This window comes from Leptodactylus fuscus, chromosome 2 (assembly GCF_031893055.1).
Source record: "Leptodactylus fuscus isolate aLepFus1 chromosome 2, aLepFus1.hap2, whole genome shotgun sequence".
In the NCBI taxonomy this organism is placed as follows: Eukaryota; Metazoa; Chordata; class Amphibia; order Anura; family Leptodactylidae; genus Leptodactylus; species Leptodactylus fuscus.
This window is the reverse complement of record NC_134266.1, coordinates 143,744,032-143,763,490: the sequence shown is the minus strand read 5'-3', so window position 1 is coordinate 143,763,490 and position 19,459 is coordinate 143,744,032. Positions and strand designations below refer to the sequence as shown.

The 19,459-nt window shown below is 39.4% G+C and overlaps 1 protein-coding gene across 3 annotated transcripts in view; it reads right to left on the bottom strand.

Annotated features, from left to right (window-relative positions):
* SRRM3 (serine/arginine repetitive matrix 3) overlaps positions 1-19,459 on the bottom strand; it is a 334,709-nt gene that overhangs the window by 33,486 nt on the left and 281,764 nt on the right. For all 3 annotated transcript variants that reach the window (XM_075264822.1, XM_075264824.1, XM_075264823.1), the window contains 4 exons: positions 16,845-16,880; positions 8,984-9,034; positions 7,397-7,501; positions 4,189-4,372 (listed from right to left, as the gene is read on the bottom strand). In XM_075264822.1, coding sequence (XP_075120923.1) covers positions 4,189-4,372; positions 7,397-7,501; positions 8,984-9,034; positions 16,845-16,880 — 376 coding nt within the window. The remainder of the gene's footprint in view (positions 1-4,188; positions 4,373-7,396; positions 7,502-8,983; positions 9,035-16,844; positions 16,881-19,459) is intronic.

The window sequence follows — 19,459 nt, the reverse complement described above, 5'->3', positions numbered from 1 at the left end:
CTGTTTGTGCAACTTCCTGTACGGAATCTTTCCTATGTCGGAGGAATCGCTTTGGAGGTCCGGGCAGCTTCTTCCCCCGTCCAGAGGGTCTGTGAGTGTTCCGTTTGCCATTGTTGTGAACCTTTTTGGGCTGTGTTCTCCCTTCCCTGTTATTCCCTGCAATTTTTGCACTATTGTAAAGGGGCTGATTTTGAAGCGAAATCCGCTGTCAAAATCAGACTCTTTGTCCCCCGTGTGAACTAGCCCTAAGAATTTCTCCTGTTTTTATTTCTTATCTGATTTATTCTGTCCATACACAATCAATCTCAGATTGTAATGGGATCTGTGAAGGAGGAAGAGGAAAAGGAGAAAGATAGAGACATGAGGGTGCCAACAGCTCTAAATGAGTCATCTCTGTCAGAAGAAGACTGGATAAGAATCCCTGATAACCCAGCTATGTCTCTATATATTTCTGATGTTGCTCTGTTTTAAGAGCTCTCCTTTTCCTCCCTCTCCCTTCTCAATAGAGTTCTATTATACAGATGATCAGTGACAGAAAGAGGTAAATAAAGAAATGGGAACTTTTTTTTATATAAAGTATATTACAAAGTTTGTACTCTTCACCCAAACTACGGATTCATGGGAAAAAAAGAAAAGTTTAGTTCTGCTTTAAAGGGATTCTATCATTAGAATCCCTTTTTACAGTACTACCATTTCGGAATAGCCTTAAGAAAAGCTATTTTCCCCTACCTTTAGAATTCTTATCCCCAACGTCGTTCTGGTGATATTCCTGGTTTTCTCCGTTTGCAAATGAGTCTCCAGACAGCAGAGGGGGCGTCCCCTGTGCTGCCTGAAGACTCTCCAGTGTTGTTCTTCTTCGTGTACATTTACATATGGAGAAAAATGGGAATATCACCAGAACGGTGGCGCAGAGAAGAATTCTGAAGGTAGGGGAAGAATAGCCTTTAAGGCTATTCCCACGTGGTAGTACTGAAAAAGGGATTTTAATGATATAATCCTTTTAAACAATAATATAATCTATAACTTGAAATTTATAAATGAAAATGGTTATTCATTTATTTTCAACTGTATTGATTCAATTAAAGGTGTTATAACTGTATTTATTATTATTATTATTATTATTATTGTTATTATTATTGCTGCTATTAGGACATCTTTCTTATAAAGAGATAGCATATTGCTAAAACATGTCATTACTTTATGATCAGTGGAGGTCCATCCTCTGGGATTCCCATAGATTCTTCTGTATTTGTACTGCACATTGTCAATCCCAACAACCCAGCTGTGCAAGAAACTGCAGCATGATCCCATTTACTTGTATGGTGTGCAGAAGTTCCCATTCACAACTGCTGTTCAGAAAGTCATAAAGGGGAGAATAGACCACACCAGTTCTGCAATCCCTTCATTTTTTAAGATCAGTGCTGATCCCAGAATTCTGACCTTCCACCACCACTGATCATAAAGTGATGTCACACCAGAGTTATCTGTTTTCTGATAACCTTTCTCTAAAATGTTATTTGGGGTAATTTATATGTGTTCTAATAATTCTCTGTATTCTAATATTATTCTAATATACATATAATGTATATTAATTACAAATAACATTACAGTGGTCACTCCAGGGCTATGAAGGAGTAAAATTATCTGTATATTCAACTTACAATGTCATAGACAATCCCGATCTGTTATGCAAATACTGTACTGTGCTGATCTGTACCTGTGCTATATGTTTGTTCTGTCATCTTTTTCTACTATATGTATTCTATTCTCCTCCTGAATCTCCCTTACACTAGTGTTCAGGTTTCCTTTCTTCAGGTCTGCTTGGGACCCGGATATGGAAACCCTATACACTTAAAAAGCAGTTACCCACAGAAATTCGTGGACCCCATAGACTATAATGGGGTCCACCCCAAATCGGCAGAGAGAAAAGTCTTGCTTGCTTTGTATTTACGATTGCTATGGATACGACCATGAATGTAGGGACTCCCAGTGGTCTGGCACTTGTGCCATGATTTTCTTATTGTAGTCAGGTTATCTGCTCACGCATGCACTGTCCCTACATGTTTCTGTATTCCTGCACAATAAGATAACCTGGTCACAATAAAGAAACTATGGCTGAATCTCTGACTAGTGCCAAACCATAGAAACATTCTGGTCCTTTGTGGATATATCCACTGGCAATCTATCAAAACAAAAGTCTACCACCACTAAAATGCTAAAAAAATCTTTAAAATACTACATGGTTTTTAATTATTTATATTTTCAAAATGTTTACTTATTATTTGGATAAAAATTTTAATATGGTTATGTTAATGGGGAAACTCATTACTTGTCATATAGCTAGGGAGTTTTCATAAAACATACATTAAACCAAGTTTATGGTAAGGACACGTACAGCTGTTCAACAGAAGCAGTGAGGGAGGGGCTTAGGAAAAAAGATCATTATTTATCCAACTTAATTTCAGTAGACATTCAGAAATCAAAGGTCCGTGCATAAGGGATTAGACCTCAATGCAACCACAATGGTCACGTACTGTATTATGTGTACCATGTCATATACATAAAATCCTTGCATTGTGCAAATATATTACAGAGTCATACACAATGCTTTCCTTTAAAATGGATAAAACTGGGGAAAATTCATCATTACATCTATGCCAGAAAACTGGCATAGAGGGATGAAATAGGAGGCACACGTTTAGCGCAAGACACTTTCCACGATGGAGGCAGGGATCAAGGAGGAATAAGTTTTATGGTGGAGTTACAATGGAAATTTACGCAACCCCTAACTGGAGTAGATTCCCATTCTGGTCCAGGGATGGCAGACAGATTTATGAAGAGACTGTAGTCTTAACAATGTCAACTGAAAATGTTAATTGTATCTAAGGAGCAGAAATTATTAAAATATATATATTTTTAATTGGAGATTAATATCTTATAATCTACATGGAAAAAGGGCACAGCATTACAAGGCTTCTTAAGGTGAAAACATCTTGCATGCTTGATAAAAGCAGTTGTATTTGCTGTAACTTTGCACTCTTGCATTTTATGGATATACCTGTTTCAATAAAGATGGCAAGATCTTTTCACCTTAAAGGGGTATTCCCATGTACATAATTATTTTTAAATTTGTAGATAATTAAAAGTTAAACATTTTTTGTAAATATAAGTAATTACATATTTTGCAGAGTTTTAAAGATTTTCTCTAAATATCTTGTGGTCACAGTCTTGAGGTCTTGATTGGTTGCCATGGATATGACCATGAATGCAGAACCTTTCTAAGGTCAGAGAATCAGCTATGATTTCCTTATTGTTGCCAGAATATCATCTCATACATGTAGTGTCACTGCTTGATAACCCAGCTACAATAAGAAAGTCATAGCTGGGTTCCTGACAAGTCCCAGACCATAGGAAGTTTCTGCATTAGTGGTCATAACCATTGGCAACCAATCAAGATAACAGACTGTCACCACTAAGAAAGTTAGAGAAAATCTTTAAAACTTTGCAAAATTTTTAATTACCTATATTCGCAAAACTGTTTAACTTTTAATTATCTACACATATAGATATGATTATGTACATGGGAATAGCCATTTAAGAAGCCTTGTGATGCTGTGACCTCTTTCCACATATATTGAATTGGCAGTCCATGTGGTAGCTTGCACAACAGGACTTTACTAAATACTGGATTTCTCTCCTATAATCTAGATATATTAAAATTAAATAATTAAAATAAAATAGTTAAAATTATATTAGTTTAATTACACCTATCCTAAGTAAAAAGATGTGGTCAATCTAGAAAACTAATGTGCAAAATGATATACTTATTTCATAGTCACACTTTCCTTGTCTTGTAAAAGGTTTATGTAAGAGATTTAACTTGAATTGCACTACAAACATTGAAGGATCTACAGACAAACTCTGTCTCAACTCAACGCTAAAGTATTTTTTCCTTAAATTTTTCAGATAATGTAGCCTGTAAACTGTATCACTCCATCTCAATAGTATTCCGTAGATGCATATGTGCGAGATTCACTTTTACATATGGTATATAAAGTACTGAAGTGCAAGACTAGGGGATTGGTACAATTGGTAATGACAAGATAGAGATGGAAGTGGTAGCACAATCTAGAGTAAGAATATACGCAGTAGATACATGTAGATGGAAAACCACAAATGTGTACATACATCCAAATGTTTCTCTAGAATGATGCCATGGCCTTGATTGTGGTGACCATTGTGACTGCCACTCTTCTGCCCATTCTGGTGAGGCGTGGCAGATCGACTGTGAGCAGTGCAGGAAGAGGAAAGACTGCGGCTGGATCTGTGGCTAGAAGGTTTGTGGTCATCCTGCCTATGCTTGGGGCTTTGCCTGTAAAGAAAAAAATAGAAAGGGTGTGAGGATTAGGGACTCCCAGCTGTGTATTTTACAATTATGTATTTGGCCTTGTTATACCTAGCCAGATTTCTCATACACAGGGTGGCGTTGGTGTCTGTTAACAAAACCTGTTTATTTGCAGGAATGTGGTTTGTCTACTCTGTAATCACAGTCTTTTGTTGTTTCATGCCCAGAACCATTACCAAACCTGTGCTAACCTCATTATCCCAGCAGGGGGGTATTCTGGCGTTGTATACTGAAATGCCTATGAATAAAAGTAACCCAAACCAGTTGTCTTCAAGCTCAACTTCAAAGGGAATATGGCTTTCTGATAATATTTGCCTAAGAGGACATGCCACAGTTGCACTGTTAAATTTCTCAAGTGTGCCAGGCGGACCCGAAGGCTCAAAGTCCAAACTCTCTAGTGTTGACAGCTGAGGAAAGGTCCATACTTGTCATCCACTTGTCATATATATTTCTGTATATGTTAGTGGCTAGTACCGACCCACTCAGGTTAATAAATATATAAAATTTATAAAGCTCGTTTTGTATTACCCTTTAAGACCTGGGCACACTTGTGGGGCGCGAGTGGAAAGTAAGAAAGAAGGGTGATCGCCAGTTGTGCCAAAGTGACTTTGGTAAGGCGGTATTCTTCACGAAGGGTATATAAATTATGGTTAAAAAAACATGATGTATGATACTGCATATTAGTTTAGGGATTTAATTTCAGGAACTGTTCAGAGGAGTTATGAGTCATTCTTAGCTCTACAATTTTTTCAAAGGTTTCAGATTTCTGTAAAAATAACATGTCAGGGCAGGTTCACACCTGCGCCCGATCTCCGTTTTGCAGGTTTCCATTTCCTGCCCGAGAAACTGGAATTTGAATGGGTTTGTAAAGTGTCTTCCTGTGAGCGTCTTCTGCTGTCCGCGGCAAAATGTTTTTTTTCTAACCGGCCACAAAGTCGGACATGCAGGAGTTTGTGTCCGGTTAAAAAAAAAAAAGGTTTTGCCATGGAGAGCAGAAGACGCTCACGGACGCTCACCAGTGGACACTGAATTCTGGGTTTCCGTCTTCTGCCGACAGAAAACGGAAACCTGCAAAACGGAGATCGGCGCTGGTGTGAACCTGCCCTCACTTTGACAAATCAGTCAATCTTTATGTCTAAAATAATGAACAAATAGTTCTACATGATAAGATACTGGGCTTGTTGTTTAATTATGACTCACAAACCTTGGCACAAATAATGTAATTTGTAGCACAAAAAAATGTGGCAGTGCAATAAATAATTAACAAATATACCAATATTAATTAGCATAAAGAACCTTCAATCTGAACTGCCAGTATGGAGTGACAGACTGATAAATATCATAGTGTCCTAACACCTCAGTAAAGCTACAATATAGTGGGACAGTTGGCTTCCTGAACACTAGAATATGCTCTATAGCTTATACTTCCCAGAATACATGTCCCCAAGGTAGGCTATTCCCAAACAGAAAAGCAGTTGCTTGCAAATGAGGGCAATTAGCCTGAAAATTCATTCCACCCTCTGTAAGGGCCCCTTCACACGGCGTATACGCTCACTGCTTTGGAGCGTGTAAACGTTCCGTAGCAGCGGCGTCTAAAGCACTTCCCATTGATTTCTATGGGAGCCGGCAGACGCGCGCTCCCCATAGAAATGAATGGAAAAAGCAGCCCATTCATTTCTATGGCGAGCGCGCGTATGCCGGCTCCCATAGAAATCAATGCGATCTGCTTTTAGACGCTGCTGCTACGGAACGTTTAGGGCTAGTTCACACGTGGGCAAAGGGGAGGTTTTTGACAGCGGAATTCGCTTCAAAAACCTCTCCTTTAACATGGTGGTCTATGTAGACCACTAGCTTTTTTTTTCCTCCTAGCGTTTTCCGCCTGAAGAAGCGACATGACCTTTCTTCAGGCGGAAAACGCCTGAAGAATTGCATAGAAGTGAATGGGAGGCGAAAACCGCGCGGTAAAAAACCGCGCGTTTTTTTTGCACACAAAACCACGCGGTTTTTTGCAAACAAAACGCGCGGTTTTCGCCTGCAGTTTCTATAGCACATATAGGAAAAAAAAACCCTAGCGAAAACCGCGTCAAAAACCTCGTCAAAAACCGCGTGGAATGCAAAAAACAGCGTCAAAAAAACTCCCCGAGGTTTTTTACCTCGCACAAATAAGCTAGGCGGTTTTCACGTGTGAACTGACCCTTACACGCTCCAAAGCAGTGAGCGTATACGCCGTGTGAAGGGGCCCTAAGACTGACTATGGCCAGTGAACACATGCTTTGCTTTTTCTTATCATTTTCCTGCCATTACATCACTCTATATGTGGACAATGTGAGGGTGATTTTGTTACTATGCATAAAAAGTCTGACATAACATGGGCACAGTTTGGGTCCATGCAGGCATAAAAAGGCACGTGAAGATTAGCTGGAAATGGGTAAAATACTGACCTACGCTGATAAAGTAAGAGGGCTCTCTAGGTGCTGTTAAGTAATATATAGCATTATGTGGGGACTCTGTGGTGTAATATAGGCACAATAGTGAACACTCTTTAGTTTCCTGTAGATAAAGTAGGTTGGCACATTGTGAGCACTATCAGGCTATATGTGGGAAAAGTATAGCACAAAGTAGGTTGTTTGGCTTTATATGGGAACTGTATGGCTTTACCTGGGCAAAAAAACCACATGATTATACAGTATATGAGTTGCTAGAGCAAAGTAGTCTGACTATATGACCTTCTTTTCTTTCCTCTCTAAGCAAACAAGAGGATGTCCCTCCCTTGGGAGCATGGCTGAATCTAATATAGGAAACAATTGCTGCAACTTTTATGTGGAACATTATGATGTGAAATGGAACATGCATGCATGCGTGTTTGCCTGTAAGCTTACACATCTATGATTTTGTAAACTTTAACCTTGACAAAATTCTGTATCTGTCCCTTCATTATATGCCGAACTTCTTAAAAGAAAAAAGGAAAAATATCTTTTGCATCTAAATTACCTGCTTGGTGATTTGGATGTGCTGTAGTCAGAGGAAGGAGAAGCACTGTGAGAACTGCAACTACTATGTCTGTGTGTTCTTCGGACAGTTGATCCACTATGTGATCTGTCAAAAATAATTAAACAATTAAAGGAATTATAGATGGTATAACATCAGATCTACACAGCTGCTAACCTAAAAACCAAAGGGAAGTAAGCTACTGTACATGCAATGACTGAGTGAGATTATAACAATGCTTTGAAAATATAGACGAAACATTATATAGTTAGGCCATCAATGTGTGCCTGGTGGGAGTCTGTATTGCAATATCTCCACAATGAATATAAAAGGACTATGGCACTCGCTGAAGTGCTATATGCCTATACCTGCAGTAACCAATAGAGTTGCTTCCATGAAGCTGTGTCTGGTTAACTCAGGTCTAGCATATTTACTTCAAGTAACCTACAGTACCAAACTCAACCACATGGATACAGCCAATCCTGTGCGATAGGCTGGAGGAGTTGAAGCCCATTGTTCTTTACAAGCAACCTTGGGGTTGGTCCCTTCGATGTGTAAAGATTGAATGTTCTGGTATTTGCAGCCTAGATTTTTTTTCCAAATGTATACCAAAAATGTACTATGAAACTAAAGGACAACCTGGGCAGACAACAGCCCAAAGTAACATGCAAAGAGAGCAAAAACTTGGAGAGTGGTAATTTAGACCTAATTGATGCTACTACACACTGAAGTGGTTCCAAAAAAAAAAAAATTGTTTAATTTTTGCAGAAAAATAATCAAATTGTCAATCTAGATTAATGAGGACGTATCACCTCCACCAACTCCAAATCAATCTTGGCATCATTCAATTGGTTGTGCTCCATTGATGCCAGCACTACTGGAAATTCTTCTCTAGCCACTACCATTTCTGAGCAATCAGTTCTGTTGGTTTCTGCACCCAGTATGCTAATTACGCTCTCTACTGTGGGTGGTTCTGCGGTACAGCAGATAGGCAGGGACCCCCCACCAGAGAGCTTAATTAGTATAATGGGTACTGAGAATACCAGAAATTATTGCTTGGGAATGGTGAGGGCTAGAGAAAAACAACAGCAATTTCAACAGCAAAGTGGTTCAGCAAAGAGTTGAAGTTGATGTAGGTGGTGAAAGGTCCTCTGAGAGAACCTTTCATTACCTCCATCCACTCCAGTTCTTAGCATCTGTTAATAGGTGCCGCTCTGCTAATTCCATCATAGTTGGAATTTTTTCTCTAACCCCCACCATTCCAGAGCAATCAATGCAGTTTGGTTTGCTACCTGATATACTACTTAGGCTCTGTACTGACAGGAGCAAGCAAGGGTTGAGATTCTGAGCTCTGACACTATCCTCCTTTGATTGGAACTCTGCTTCTTACTCACTTTCTTCTCCCCAGTAGACACTGGACATCTGACAATACAGATCCGAAATAGCACACCAGGCACCAAAAGTAACACTTATTGGTGGGGAAGTGGGAGTTACAGAAAAATGATGCAAAGAGCTGGACTTGGTGGAAGAAATGAAAGATCCTTTTTAAGATGAATTTCCATGTATGTGAAAGAACATAACCACCTGTACCTCTTTCTGTCTTTAGATTTATCCTTTCTTTTGTTCTTAAGACTTCTAGACCTATAGGAATTAGAAAAATACAAAATAAGATATTTTAGTTAGCAAGTACAGTAACTTAGTTACATTAAAAATGAGTTATACGTGTAATAAAACATTAAAGATACCAAATGATAAACTGTAGAAAAGAACTTGACAAAGCAAGATCAGTAGAATTATACATTAAGATACAGCAATCAATAGATAAGTCAGAAAATTCTCTAATAAAGATATATTTTGTTTGGCTGAGGAGGGACTGATGATACTGTTTTTTTTCTGACTGGACACCCAACAAAATGGCTGCCCTCATGATTGAATATGAACTTCTGCTCCCAAGGAATGGGAATAGAGGATACAGAACACAATTGAAGAACTTCCAACTACTTAGTTGAGCAAAAAAACTTTTAAAATTTAAAGTTATTTTGTGTTGAATCTACTTGATAAAGGGGTCAAGCCAGTTAAAAACCTGTAGTCTTTTTCAAATACAAATTCTTGTAGCACCTACTCTATGGTTGGAAGTTCTTCAACAGAATTCAGGCAGTGTGTGCTTGGTCCTCTCTTCCCACTATTCAGCTTTGTTGAAGTACTTTACTATCGGATGACTGTAGTCAACCTAAATGAGTTGTAACCTGCTGATATAAAAGCTGTGCCTAGGCGCAACTAAAACAAAAAAGCATAACTTTGGTGTGTGTTTCTGCTTTGTATACAAGTATCTCCTTACTTTATCCTCTTATCATGTCCTGTGTACTATTAAAGGTTATACAGAAATGGCAGTGACATTTGTGATGCCTAAATAACTGATCGGCTAGCTATCGCAATAGACAGGCAATAACATCTGCCCTTGTAATCCCATTTGCAGAAACACTGAAACAATAACCTCCACTGTGCCACCATCAATGCAAACCTGCCAGCCCATATATTCGGTCTATTAAAGGAGTATCTACAGGACCTTATTCAAACTGAAAGGTTTTACCCAATACTTATTATGTCTCCTCAGTATTTACAGCTCATTGCTTAGGTATTAGACCACTAGGGTTGCCTAGGGTTTAGACCACTTCCTTTGGTCTCAGTTCCTGGAACTCAGTCTCTGTTTCTAGCCACGTATATTCTTTTCTGTTTTTCTTTCTGCAACGTGTTTTAAGCTGCTGATCCCTGAAAGGGCTAGAACAGCCCCTTAATCAATGCCTCTGTTACCTATGCATGTAAATCCAGAGCTAACAGCAATGTAGAAACAAGCATGAGCCCCCTACAAGACTGAGCACCCAGGAATTGGAGGGGAGGAGACTTAGGAGGACAGGTGAAATCCTTATATCGGAAAATCCCTTCATGTAGTGCCTATGTTTGTTGTGTCTATATTAAATCTTTGGCCCTTGTAATGTCAAATATTGTATTTGTATTCCTTAATTCTCAAGCACTTTAGGCTCTGTGTGCATAGTACAGTCGCTCTAATATGTTTTTGTGCTAAGGTATTATTATTCCTTGGCCTGTCTTGGACATAAAAGAGTAGTAGGGAAAGCTTGTGCTAAACACTTTTATGCAGGGCTGCCACAGACAAGGATCTACAGTATTTAAAAATCCAATCATTTATAAAAAAAAATATTAGGAAATACGTATCATACTGTAATATGCCAGGTACATCCCTCTATTCTGTGAGTTTGTGACCCTGAGCCACTATACAGGATAATCGATAGCTTTCCCTATAATGTGTATAGGTTCAAACACAGAAAGTTGCCTGATGTCATCTTGTACAGCCCTTCTGGTTTTATTATTAGAACAGTTTATCTGTATAACAGTTTTAGATTAGGAAATACTAATATGCACAATGCAAAACTAAAAAAATATAATGCACCCAGACAGAAATATGAGCATGTAGTTATGTCTCAGGCAGATATATAGATGATTACAGATGTGATGTGGTTAAACATCGGGTGTTGTCACAAGAGGATACTATTTTTGGGTAGAGACTGCTACATAGGCCTCTACAATGCCTTCAAAGACAGTTTGCCCAGTTGACAGACTTTGAGAGGGGGAACTTCACTGGACTGAGAGAAGCGGTATGGTCATTTCAGTGAACTGCCAACCATCAAGGTCACTGTGGCCTAGCTGTCATGAGGCGTTGGGAGCAGCACTTACATGAGACCATGCACACATGCTAACAGACTCCAGATACCCCAGACAGACAAACAGCAGACAGAATTTTTTTTTAAATGTAGATTGTGAGCCCCATATAGGGATCACAATGTAAATTTTTTGCCTATTGGAATGTCTTTGTAGTATGGGAGGAAATCCATGCAAACACTGAGAGAACATACAAACTCATTGAAGATGTTTTGTCCATTTCAGGATTTGAACCCCAGACTCCCAACACTGAGCCACCGTGTTGCCCCTGAGACAGAATGGTTTGATCTACTAACAAACATGAGCAGCATCCCCAGTTTCCTTGTCCACCATCCAGACACAGGCAGCACCTTTATTACATCCCTGTCGCTGCCCAGACCATTTCCAAGAGGAAATTATAGAGGCCTCATGGTGGGTGCTTCAATCCTTCCTCTGCTGTGAGAGAAACACTGTTCTAACTGCTAGTGTGATGATCTGGGGAGCCATTACATGAGAAAATCGGTCACCCTTATAGTAATACAAGGGACTCTAACAGTTCAGCATTATGTGCAGGAAATCCTGAAGCAACATGTGTTTCCTTTCATGGCAGGGCTTCCAACTGGTATTTTTCAGCATGACAATGCTCACCTACCCAGAGCAAGGGCTTCCCGAGAATGTCTTTGTCAGATTACACCACTTGCTTGGACTACCAGATGCAGTAACCAAATGGAGGGTAACACTGCAGTTGGAATTGCGGGGTGTAGACAGCGCAGACTTGTCATGGTCTCTGGGTACGAGGGCATAATGCTGGTGCTGTCCCATGTTACCACCACTGGTACCGGTAATGAGGGGGCTGCACAAATGTTGGTGGTGATTGTTCCCCTGGGGCACTTCTATACTGTGCTGACTGGTGATGTTCGGGGTGCCCTGATGTTGTCGGTGCAGAGTCAGACACAGAAATGTTGTAAAGTTAAAACAGAGATGAACTTTTACTTAAAACTCTTCCACGGGTGTGAGGGCGCAAATGCTTAAACCGTTTCTTCAGTACACAATAACAAGGTACACCTGGTGACACAGCAAAGTTCTGGGGTGCAGGGTAGACTTGATAAAATTTGTTCCTAGCCCTTTAAATGTCAGTGTTGCAGCCCTAAAGTGCATCTGGGTTTCTATTTGGCTGATAGGAGGATGCCCACCACCATACTAGCACACAATATTCCCCACTAACATTATGTGGTCCTGATAGCTCAGAGTTTCGGGGTGCAATAATCAGGGTGGTGGGGTGTGCCACAGGTCTGGCCTTATCTCCTGGATCCTGTGATACTTGTTATGGAGCACATGTTCCAGAATGTTCTCTCCATAGTCTTATGCTTACAAGATGATGATGCCTGACCTCCTTCAGAGCGATGGCTTGGCAGCCAAGGGACAGGATCTTCTGAATAGCTGGAATATGTCAGCTCCCCAACCTTCCTACTCTGTCTAGAACTTCAGATACCTGCACTAAGCTTTCTGTTTACCTCACAGGACTTCACTTCTCTCTTCTTCTCCTCACATTCTCCTCAGATTCCCCTCACACAAAACACACCAACTTCCTGCCTGAGGTGTTACCATGGGAAACAGCAGAAAACTCTGTGGACAGTAAAAAGCGCTACGTTTCCACCACATTTTTTTCCGCAGTGTTTTTTTTTTTTTAGCTGTGTTTTGCTACATGGGGCCTTATCCTTAAAAGGTTTTAAAAGAAAAAGAAACACTTAAGACTTATCCCTAGGCAAGGCCATGAATGTGTGTACGATGTAGGCACAACTAGAAGCACTGGAACCAGAGTAAATGAGTGGCTGGAAAGCTGTTCCACCACTTCATTCACTTTAATGGAAATCACCAGAACTGAAGAACATTGCTCTGCCGTCTCCAGTGGTCTCCATTACATTGCACATCTCTAACCTGAAACGCGAGTCACATTGCGGTTCTCAAAATCAGCACGGTTTCCAGCTGTAGAACCCCCACCAATCTGCAAGTTACCCTAATAACTGAACAGAGTGCTAGAGTTGTCCCCCCACACAGACACACACTGTTACCCAATTCTAAAAATAGGTTATCAGTGTTCTATCCAAGAAAATACCTCTATTTGTAATGTACATGAAATGTGACTAGTTTTTGTAGCCAAACCAAACAATAAGACTATTTCAAAGATAATGTGTATCCTGTCAACAGTAATTGAAAATAATCCTAATTTCTACTGGAAGTGTGTTCTAATATGGATGTAATATTCAGTTTATTAGAAAATATAAACAGTTCATGTACCGTCTACCGTTATTCTTAACACTGTATAGTTATATCCACATGTTATTTAAGCCTACGTTGTCTGGCACCTAACTGGATGTCCTGCTGATATAGTCTCCTGTAGATAGAAAGGGAGGAACAGAGGATCCGGACCTTCTAAGGCTCACAGATGTGTAATTCAGGTAGCCTGCGTAATCTCAATGTACAGCAGGAGAAAAGGGTAGTACTTGACAGCGAAATAGCTAAGCAGTTAACAGCACATTTCTTTCTTGGTCCAATCTTTAAATGAATGGTACTATTTGTTCCTCTTTGTAGGTGCACTATTTTCCAATTAGAGGCAATTTTCTGTTAAACTTGTTATCATCTCCTCTGTCATTTGCCTCTACCCTTTCCTTTTGTACACTATTGTTTAGCGGTTATATGTGTGCTGCCTTCCCATCTCTGTGTGGTTCTTCAATAAGTGCTGAAAACTGCAGGTAATAAAACGTCCAATGACCTTGGCACCATAAAATGAACAGCTACACTTGCAATTGTAGAAGCCATCTATTAGCTCAATGAGGCATAGACCATATGGATAGCAAGAGAAACTCTACAAGCTGCCCATGTTATTAGGCAGCTCTGTGTTAGGTACCTTGGTTTTGAAGATATGCCATTTCTGCTTATAGTATATCCATAGGAAAGGGTGTTCATGTTCTAAAATTAGCTTGGCAAATGAACTGCAATGATGTAGTACTGTACTTAAAGCAGTGATGGACAAATTGCAGCCCAAGGGCCACACGCAGAACACAGTTGCCAAACCTACAAGTCTTAGCTCCCCCACTCAGCCTCTATAACACTTAGTATAAGCCACCTGATGGCTAGGTTTAAGGACGAGGGAAGTATAGAGGACTAGGACACTATCAAGGTAATTTTTACAGATAAACAATGCAGACAAAAATCTGTGCATATTTTTCCTGAACATGTTGTAGGGTTATATAATGTTAGTGGATCTGATGACTGCCTAATCTAGTGGCTCTTTGCTAGCCAGCAACAAATACTGGAAGATTTCAGCTTTCCTTCTGACTGTAGATGTATGAATGAAGCTCTGGAGTGAAACTGGGGATCAATAGAAGCTAAGAAATGTTTTGTACATTGTTTAGCTTTGTATGAAGCCTAATTCTATGTGCATAAAGAAATGGTGTTCAATTATGGACAAAAAGGGGTTGTCCAGTCTCAGAATATTTATGTTATTGTTTGTAGAATGAAAAGTTTTACAATTTTCCAACATACTTGAACAGTATATCATATGACCATAGACTGTCCATCATATGACCATAGACTGCTTTTATCCTCTGGAAGTAACAAAAAATGAAAGCAAGCAAATGTTTAGAAAACTGTGAGGAATTGATACAGAAAGTATATGGGAAAACTGTTTATACTGCACAAACATTAACATTTATTTGCTAAAACTGAAAAACTCCTTTAAGCATTGTTGTCCAAAATGTATTTTTGTACCCATATTAAAAGCCTGTGAATCATCCCCATCCCACCATCCACACAGATTTATTTGCAGTTCTTCCAGCATGCAAAATCATACAGTCCTTAAAAGCTTTACTATTCCCAACACCCCCTCCATCCTACGTTGTCCATAGACAAGGAAGCATAGAAGACCTATTTCTGGCATTTTAAAGGGGTATTCCCATCTCAAGGATCCTATCTAAACTGCTAGCTTATGTAATCTGAAAATATTGCTGTTTCATTCACCTGCTGTGATAGATTATGCCTCCCTATCATTTACACAATGTTGTCAAGTTACCTGGCCTGGTATCTCTCCTTATTTAGCATCTCAGGGGATTACATGATTCTCTGTTCTTTGGAGGGGAGGGGGGCTGAGTTCTCAAATGATGCTTGGGAGCTGTTATTTCCTGCTCTTAGGTTAGTTAATTGGAGTTTGCTGATTAAGGCTCAGTTGTGTATGTTTTCTCTATATGTAAACACAAAGATAACATTGAGTTTACTGCTAGTCTGTTGTGTGTCCTGACCGTTTCTCTCCAAACCTGTGAAAGGTAATATACATTTACTGTGTAATAATTTCATCTGCATTATTATAGATTTCTAGTAATCAGAATGATTGATCTCTCATGGTAAAGAAAATGTCTATAACTACTGAAGCACTTCACAGTGTCCTGTTCAGCTTGTTGAGGAATACAAGAAGACAGAAAAAGAGAGCAGGCTAGCTGATGAGAGATGGAGATGGAAAAACCCCTTTGAGATATTTCAGCAGTTGTATTTTGCATACAAATTGCCTTTTAAATAGCTCTATTACATTTTCTAGCATATTTTGCTTGAAACTCTTAAGAAGATATTAATAGCTGTTTTCACAAAATCTTGAACTGTGGATCAGAAATATTGGATTATTAGCAAATTTTACAAAAAGGTACAAATTGGGCAACTGTGTGATGAATTTACTCTGTCTGCTATCTTGACACTTCTCAAAGACTATTCTGCAGATGATTTCTCCTTATCAAACAAATTCCAGTGTTTGATATGGCAAAGAGTAATATGAATAGTACTACCCGAAACGTTAGCTACTTGTTTTAGGTTCAGTATATGAACAGTGAGGCTGTTGTTCACAGCAGAGAATCCATGCACAAGATCAATGAGTGGTCTGACATAGATGACATCAAACCATCTAGGAGCCAGTGACTGCAGGACCCAGGTTTAATATGATGTTCTAGTGTTAACCCGGCAGCTGTCCTAAAGAAGAATCTACTTTAGTACTATCATATTAGCTTGCTTGTAGTACTTTTCTCTCCGCAAGGAAAACACACGGACCCCATTATAGTATATGGGGTCCGTGTGGTTTCTCTGCTCACGGCTTTTTAATGCATTTGGTATTCCATTCGGGGAGTCCCCAAGCGGACTCCCTGAATGGAATACCAAATGCAGATGTGAACCAGGCTTTATGGATTTTCTCAGCAATTATGACACAATGAACATCTACAAGTTCTGTGTGTCTACGCATGTTGCTGTATGTCCTACCAAGCACTGGGTGTCCTTTGGTAGAGTACAATTGTCTATAAATAAATATTTTGATGGAGCTTTTAAAGGTAAAAGTTTTAGCTGCACTTGGTCTTGCCATGCTGAATTGTCTATCTTTTATAGAAGTCCAACACTTCACTAGCTTTCACCCTTAAATATGTCACAGTTACTTTCTGGCTACCTATGTCTTTTTCACACTACCGCTATATCCTCACCATGTCACTTCAAAGACCAAGAAATGTCTTCTTGTCAGTCCTCAGTTTCTTTTAAGTTCAAGTCATCACATATCATCATAGAAGTAAAATAATAAACATTATTTTTCACATTTTTATGGTACAAATCCATAAGAAAAGGGTTTCAATACTTAGGAAAGTCTCTGAGGCATATGAATAAACTGATGGCAATATTATTATTAATATATGGCACTTAAGTCTCTCACCTGTGTCTTCTCTTCTTTCTGGTCCCTGAATTTGACCTTTAAAAACATAGAACCATGTTTAAAACAGACTTCTTTCCAATTGAATGGTTTAAGCCTCCATAATGATTTTTCATATCAGATAAAGCTGCAGGACTCTAGACATTTTGTCACTTAGACTGCTTTTAAATGGGTCAACTAAATAGGCCAAACATCATATCCTGGTTGTCGGTACAGTACAGACAAAAAAAAATCCCATTACCTTACATTTGTATGCTTTACACTTTATGTGTTTGTATGTCTTACTATAAGTTCAGAATTCATTGATATCTTTGTGTTGCTTTTTTAATCCTATTTTGGATGTTATTATGGATGACAAAACAAACTTGTAACCTTTTATTTGGTCCTGCATATTTTCCATTTGGTAGTAGTTTTTCTTAAAAACAAATATTTTAAAGTCATAAATGACTTAAATAGGTTTTCCCATTAATAAAACTTATCCAATATCCACAGAGTCCAATGGTAATAGAGAGTTGGTGCATAAGTTTGGCTACTGTTCCCTTCCCTTTTATGGGAAAGCGACCTTCATCAGTATAAAAGACGTGATTGAAGCAGGACCACTATATTCAAATGGGGCTCTTGTGGATAGGGAATAGGTGTCATTAGTGAGAAAACCACTTGGGGCTAAGGCTCCATGTTGCAGAATAAACACAGCAGCCGCCAGGAAATGCATTGTGTTTTATTCAACAGCATTTTTCATTGTGTTTTTCTCTGCAGTTTTTCTTCTTATATTAAATCTATTGAGAAAACAAAATTGTTTCTGCAGATAAAATTGACATGTTGTATTTTTCAAAAAAAATGGGTTCAACCCCTCGTTTTTGCTTAAAAAAAACTTAATATAAAAGAATAGGAACACACCCTTATATATTCCACTCTAAATCATCACTCTTAGGCTAAGGCCCCACAGGACGATATGCAGCGCTAAAGTGCTGCAGGAAAAACCACGGCGGGAATGCATCGCGTGTTCTTCCCACAGCACTTTGAACAGAAAGTTCACTGAGTTTTCCTCCGCAGACTTTCTGTTAGAATTATATCTATGGGAAATCCGCCCGCATTTCCATAGATAGAATTGACATGTTACGATTTCCAAAACCGCGCCGGTTTTGGAAATCGTAGCGTATTCGCGCTGTGGGTTTACATGCAAAGTGGGCATGGGATTCACATGAATCCCATCCACTTTGCAGTTACTATATAACACCGCGATTCGCTGCGTTTCCGGCTCCTGGGGTCCCGACTTTAAAATGTTGCTCTGAAATGCATTACCATAGTGATGTCTCTGGCACTTAGGATCTGCTCATTACACTAGTGTTCAACTCTCATCCCAAATTCTGCTTAAAATTAGCGGAGAGAAGAGTCCTTCAAGGAGGACTTTTCTCTCCACTGTTTCTGAAACCAAATGAAAAACCCAGCGCACCCCATTATAGTCTATGGGGTCCACTGGTTTCCATGTGTAACCACTTTTTAAGCAAATAGGGTTTCTGTCTTTTGGGTACCCAATCAGAACAAAGGACAGAAATCCAACGCTAGTGAATCTAATATCTTTTTTTTTATATTGCAGATTTTGCTGCGTTTTTTTTTTTTTTTTTGAGCCAAAGCCAGAAGTGACTACAAAAGAAATGGGAAATATATAGGAAGTACTTATACTTCTCCTTTCTGTTCAACCTCACAGCAAAATCCGTAACAAAAATGTAGCTTTTTTTCGCAATGTGGGCCCTTAGCCTTAAGGGGCTACTTTCTTGATGGGCAGAGCCTAACCTCCAGAGACGTTAATATGGTAATGTATTTCAGAGTATGACTTCAAGAATGATGATTTACTTGAGTTTCAAATATTATTTTATATGTTTCTCGTTAAGCATTAGAAAAATAAATGCATTATCCTTCAGGAAAGCATGGTCATGTTTCTGTCTACAACAAGCAGGTCAGCTACATCTGATTATCCTACTTGGAAAAATCTGATAGACCTTGTTATTACAATTCTGAAGAACACTTTCACAGCCACCACAGCAAAAAGATACTCTTCTATTTTTATAACTACTACAAGAAGCATATGTGATAAACAAATCTTACTCATGCACCTCGAGAGCAGCCGCAAAGATTTATATTAGACTAATGTGTGGTTTTAAAAATGTTTCCATGTAATATCTACAATTTAAAAAATTCCTAAAAATCATGTAGTTCTGACTCTAGCCGTTAAAGAGGACCTTTCATGGTCCGGGGCACAGGCAGTTCTATATACTGCTGGAAAGCTGACAGTGTGCTGAATTCAGTGCACTGTCGGCTTTCCCGATCTGTGCCCCGGGTGAAGAGCTAGCGGTCCCGGTACTGTAGCTCTTTACAGTCAGAAGGGCGTTCCTGACACTCTGTCAGGAATGTCCTTCTGTGCAAGCAGTGCCAATAGCGCTGTGCTCTGAGACCGGGGAGGAACGCCCCCTACCTCTGCTCACAGTACTCATCCATAGACGAGTATTATCAGGAGGAGAGGGGGCATTCCTCCCCGGTCTCAGAGCACAGCGCTATTGGCGCTGCTTGTACAAAAGGACGGTCCAGACAGACTGTCAGAAACCCCCTTTTAACTTTGA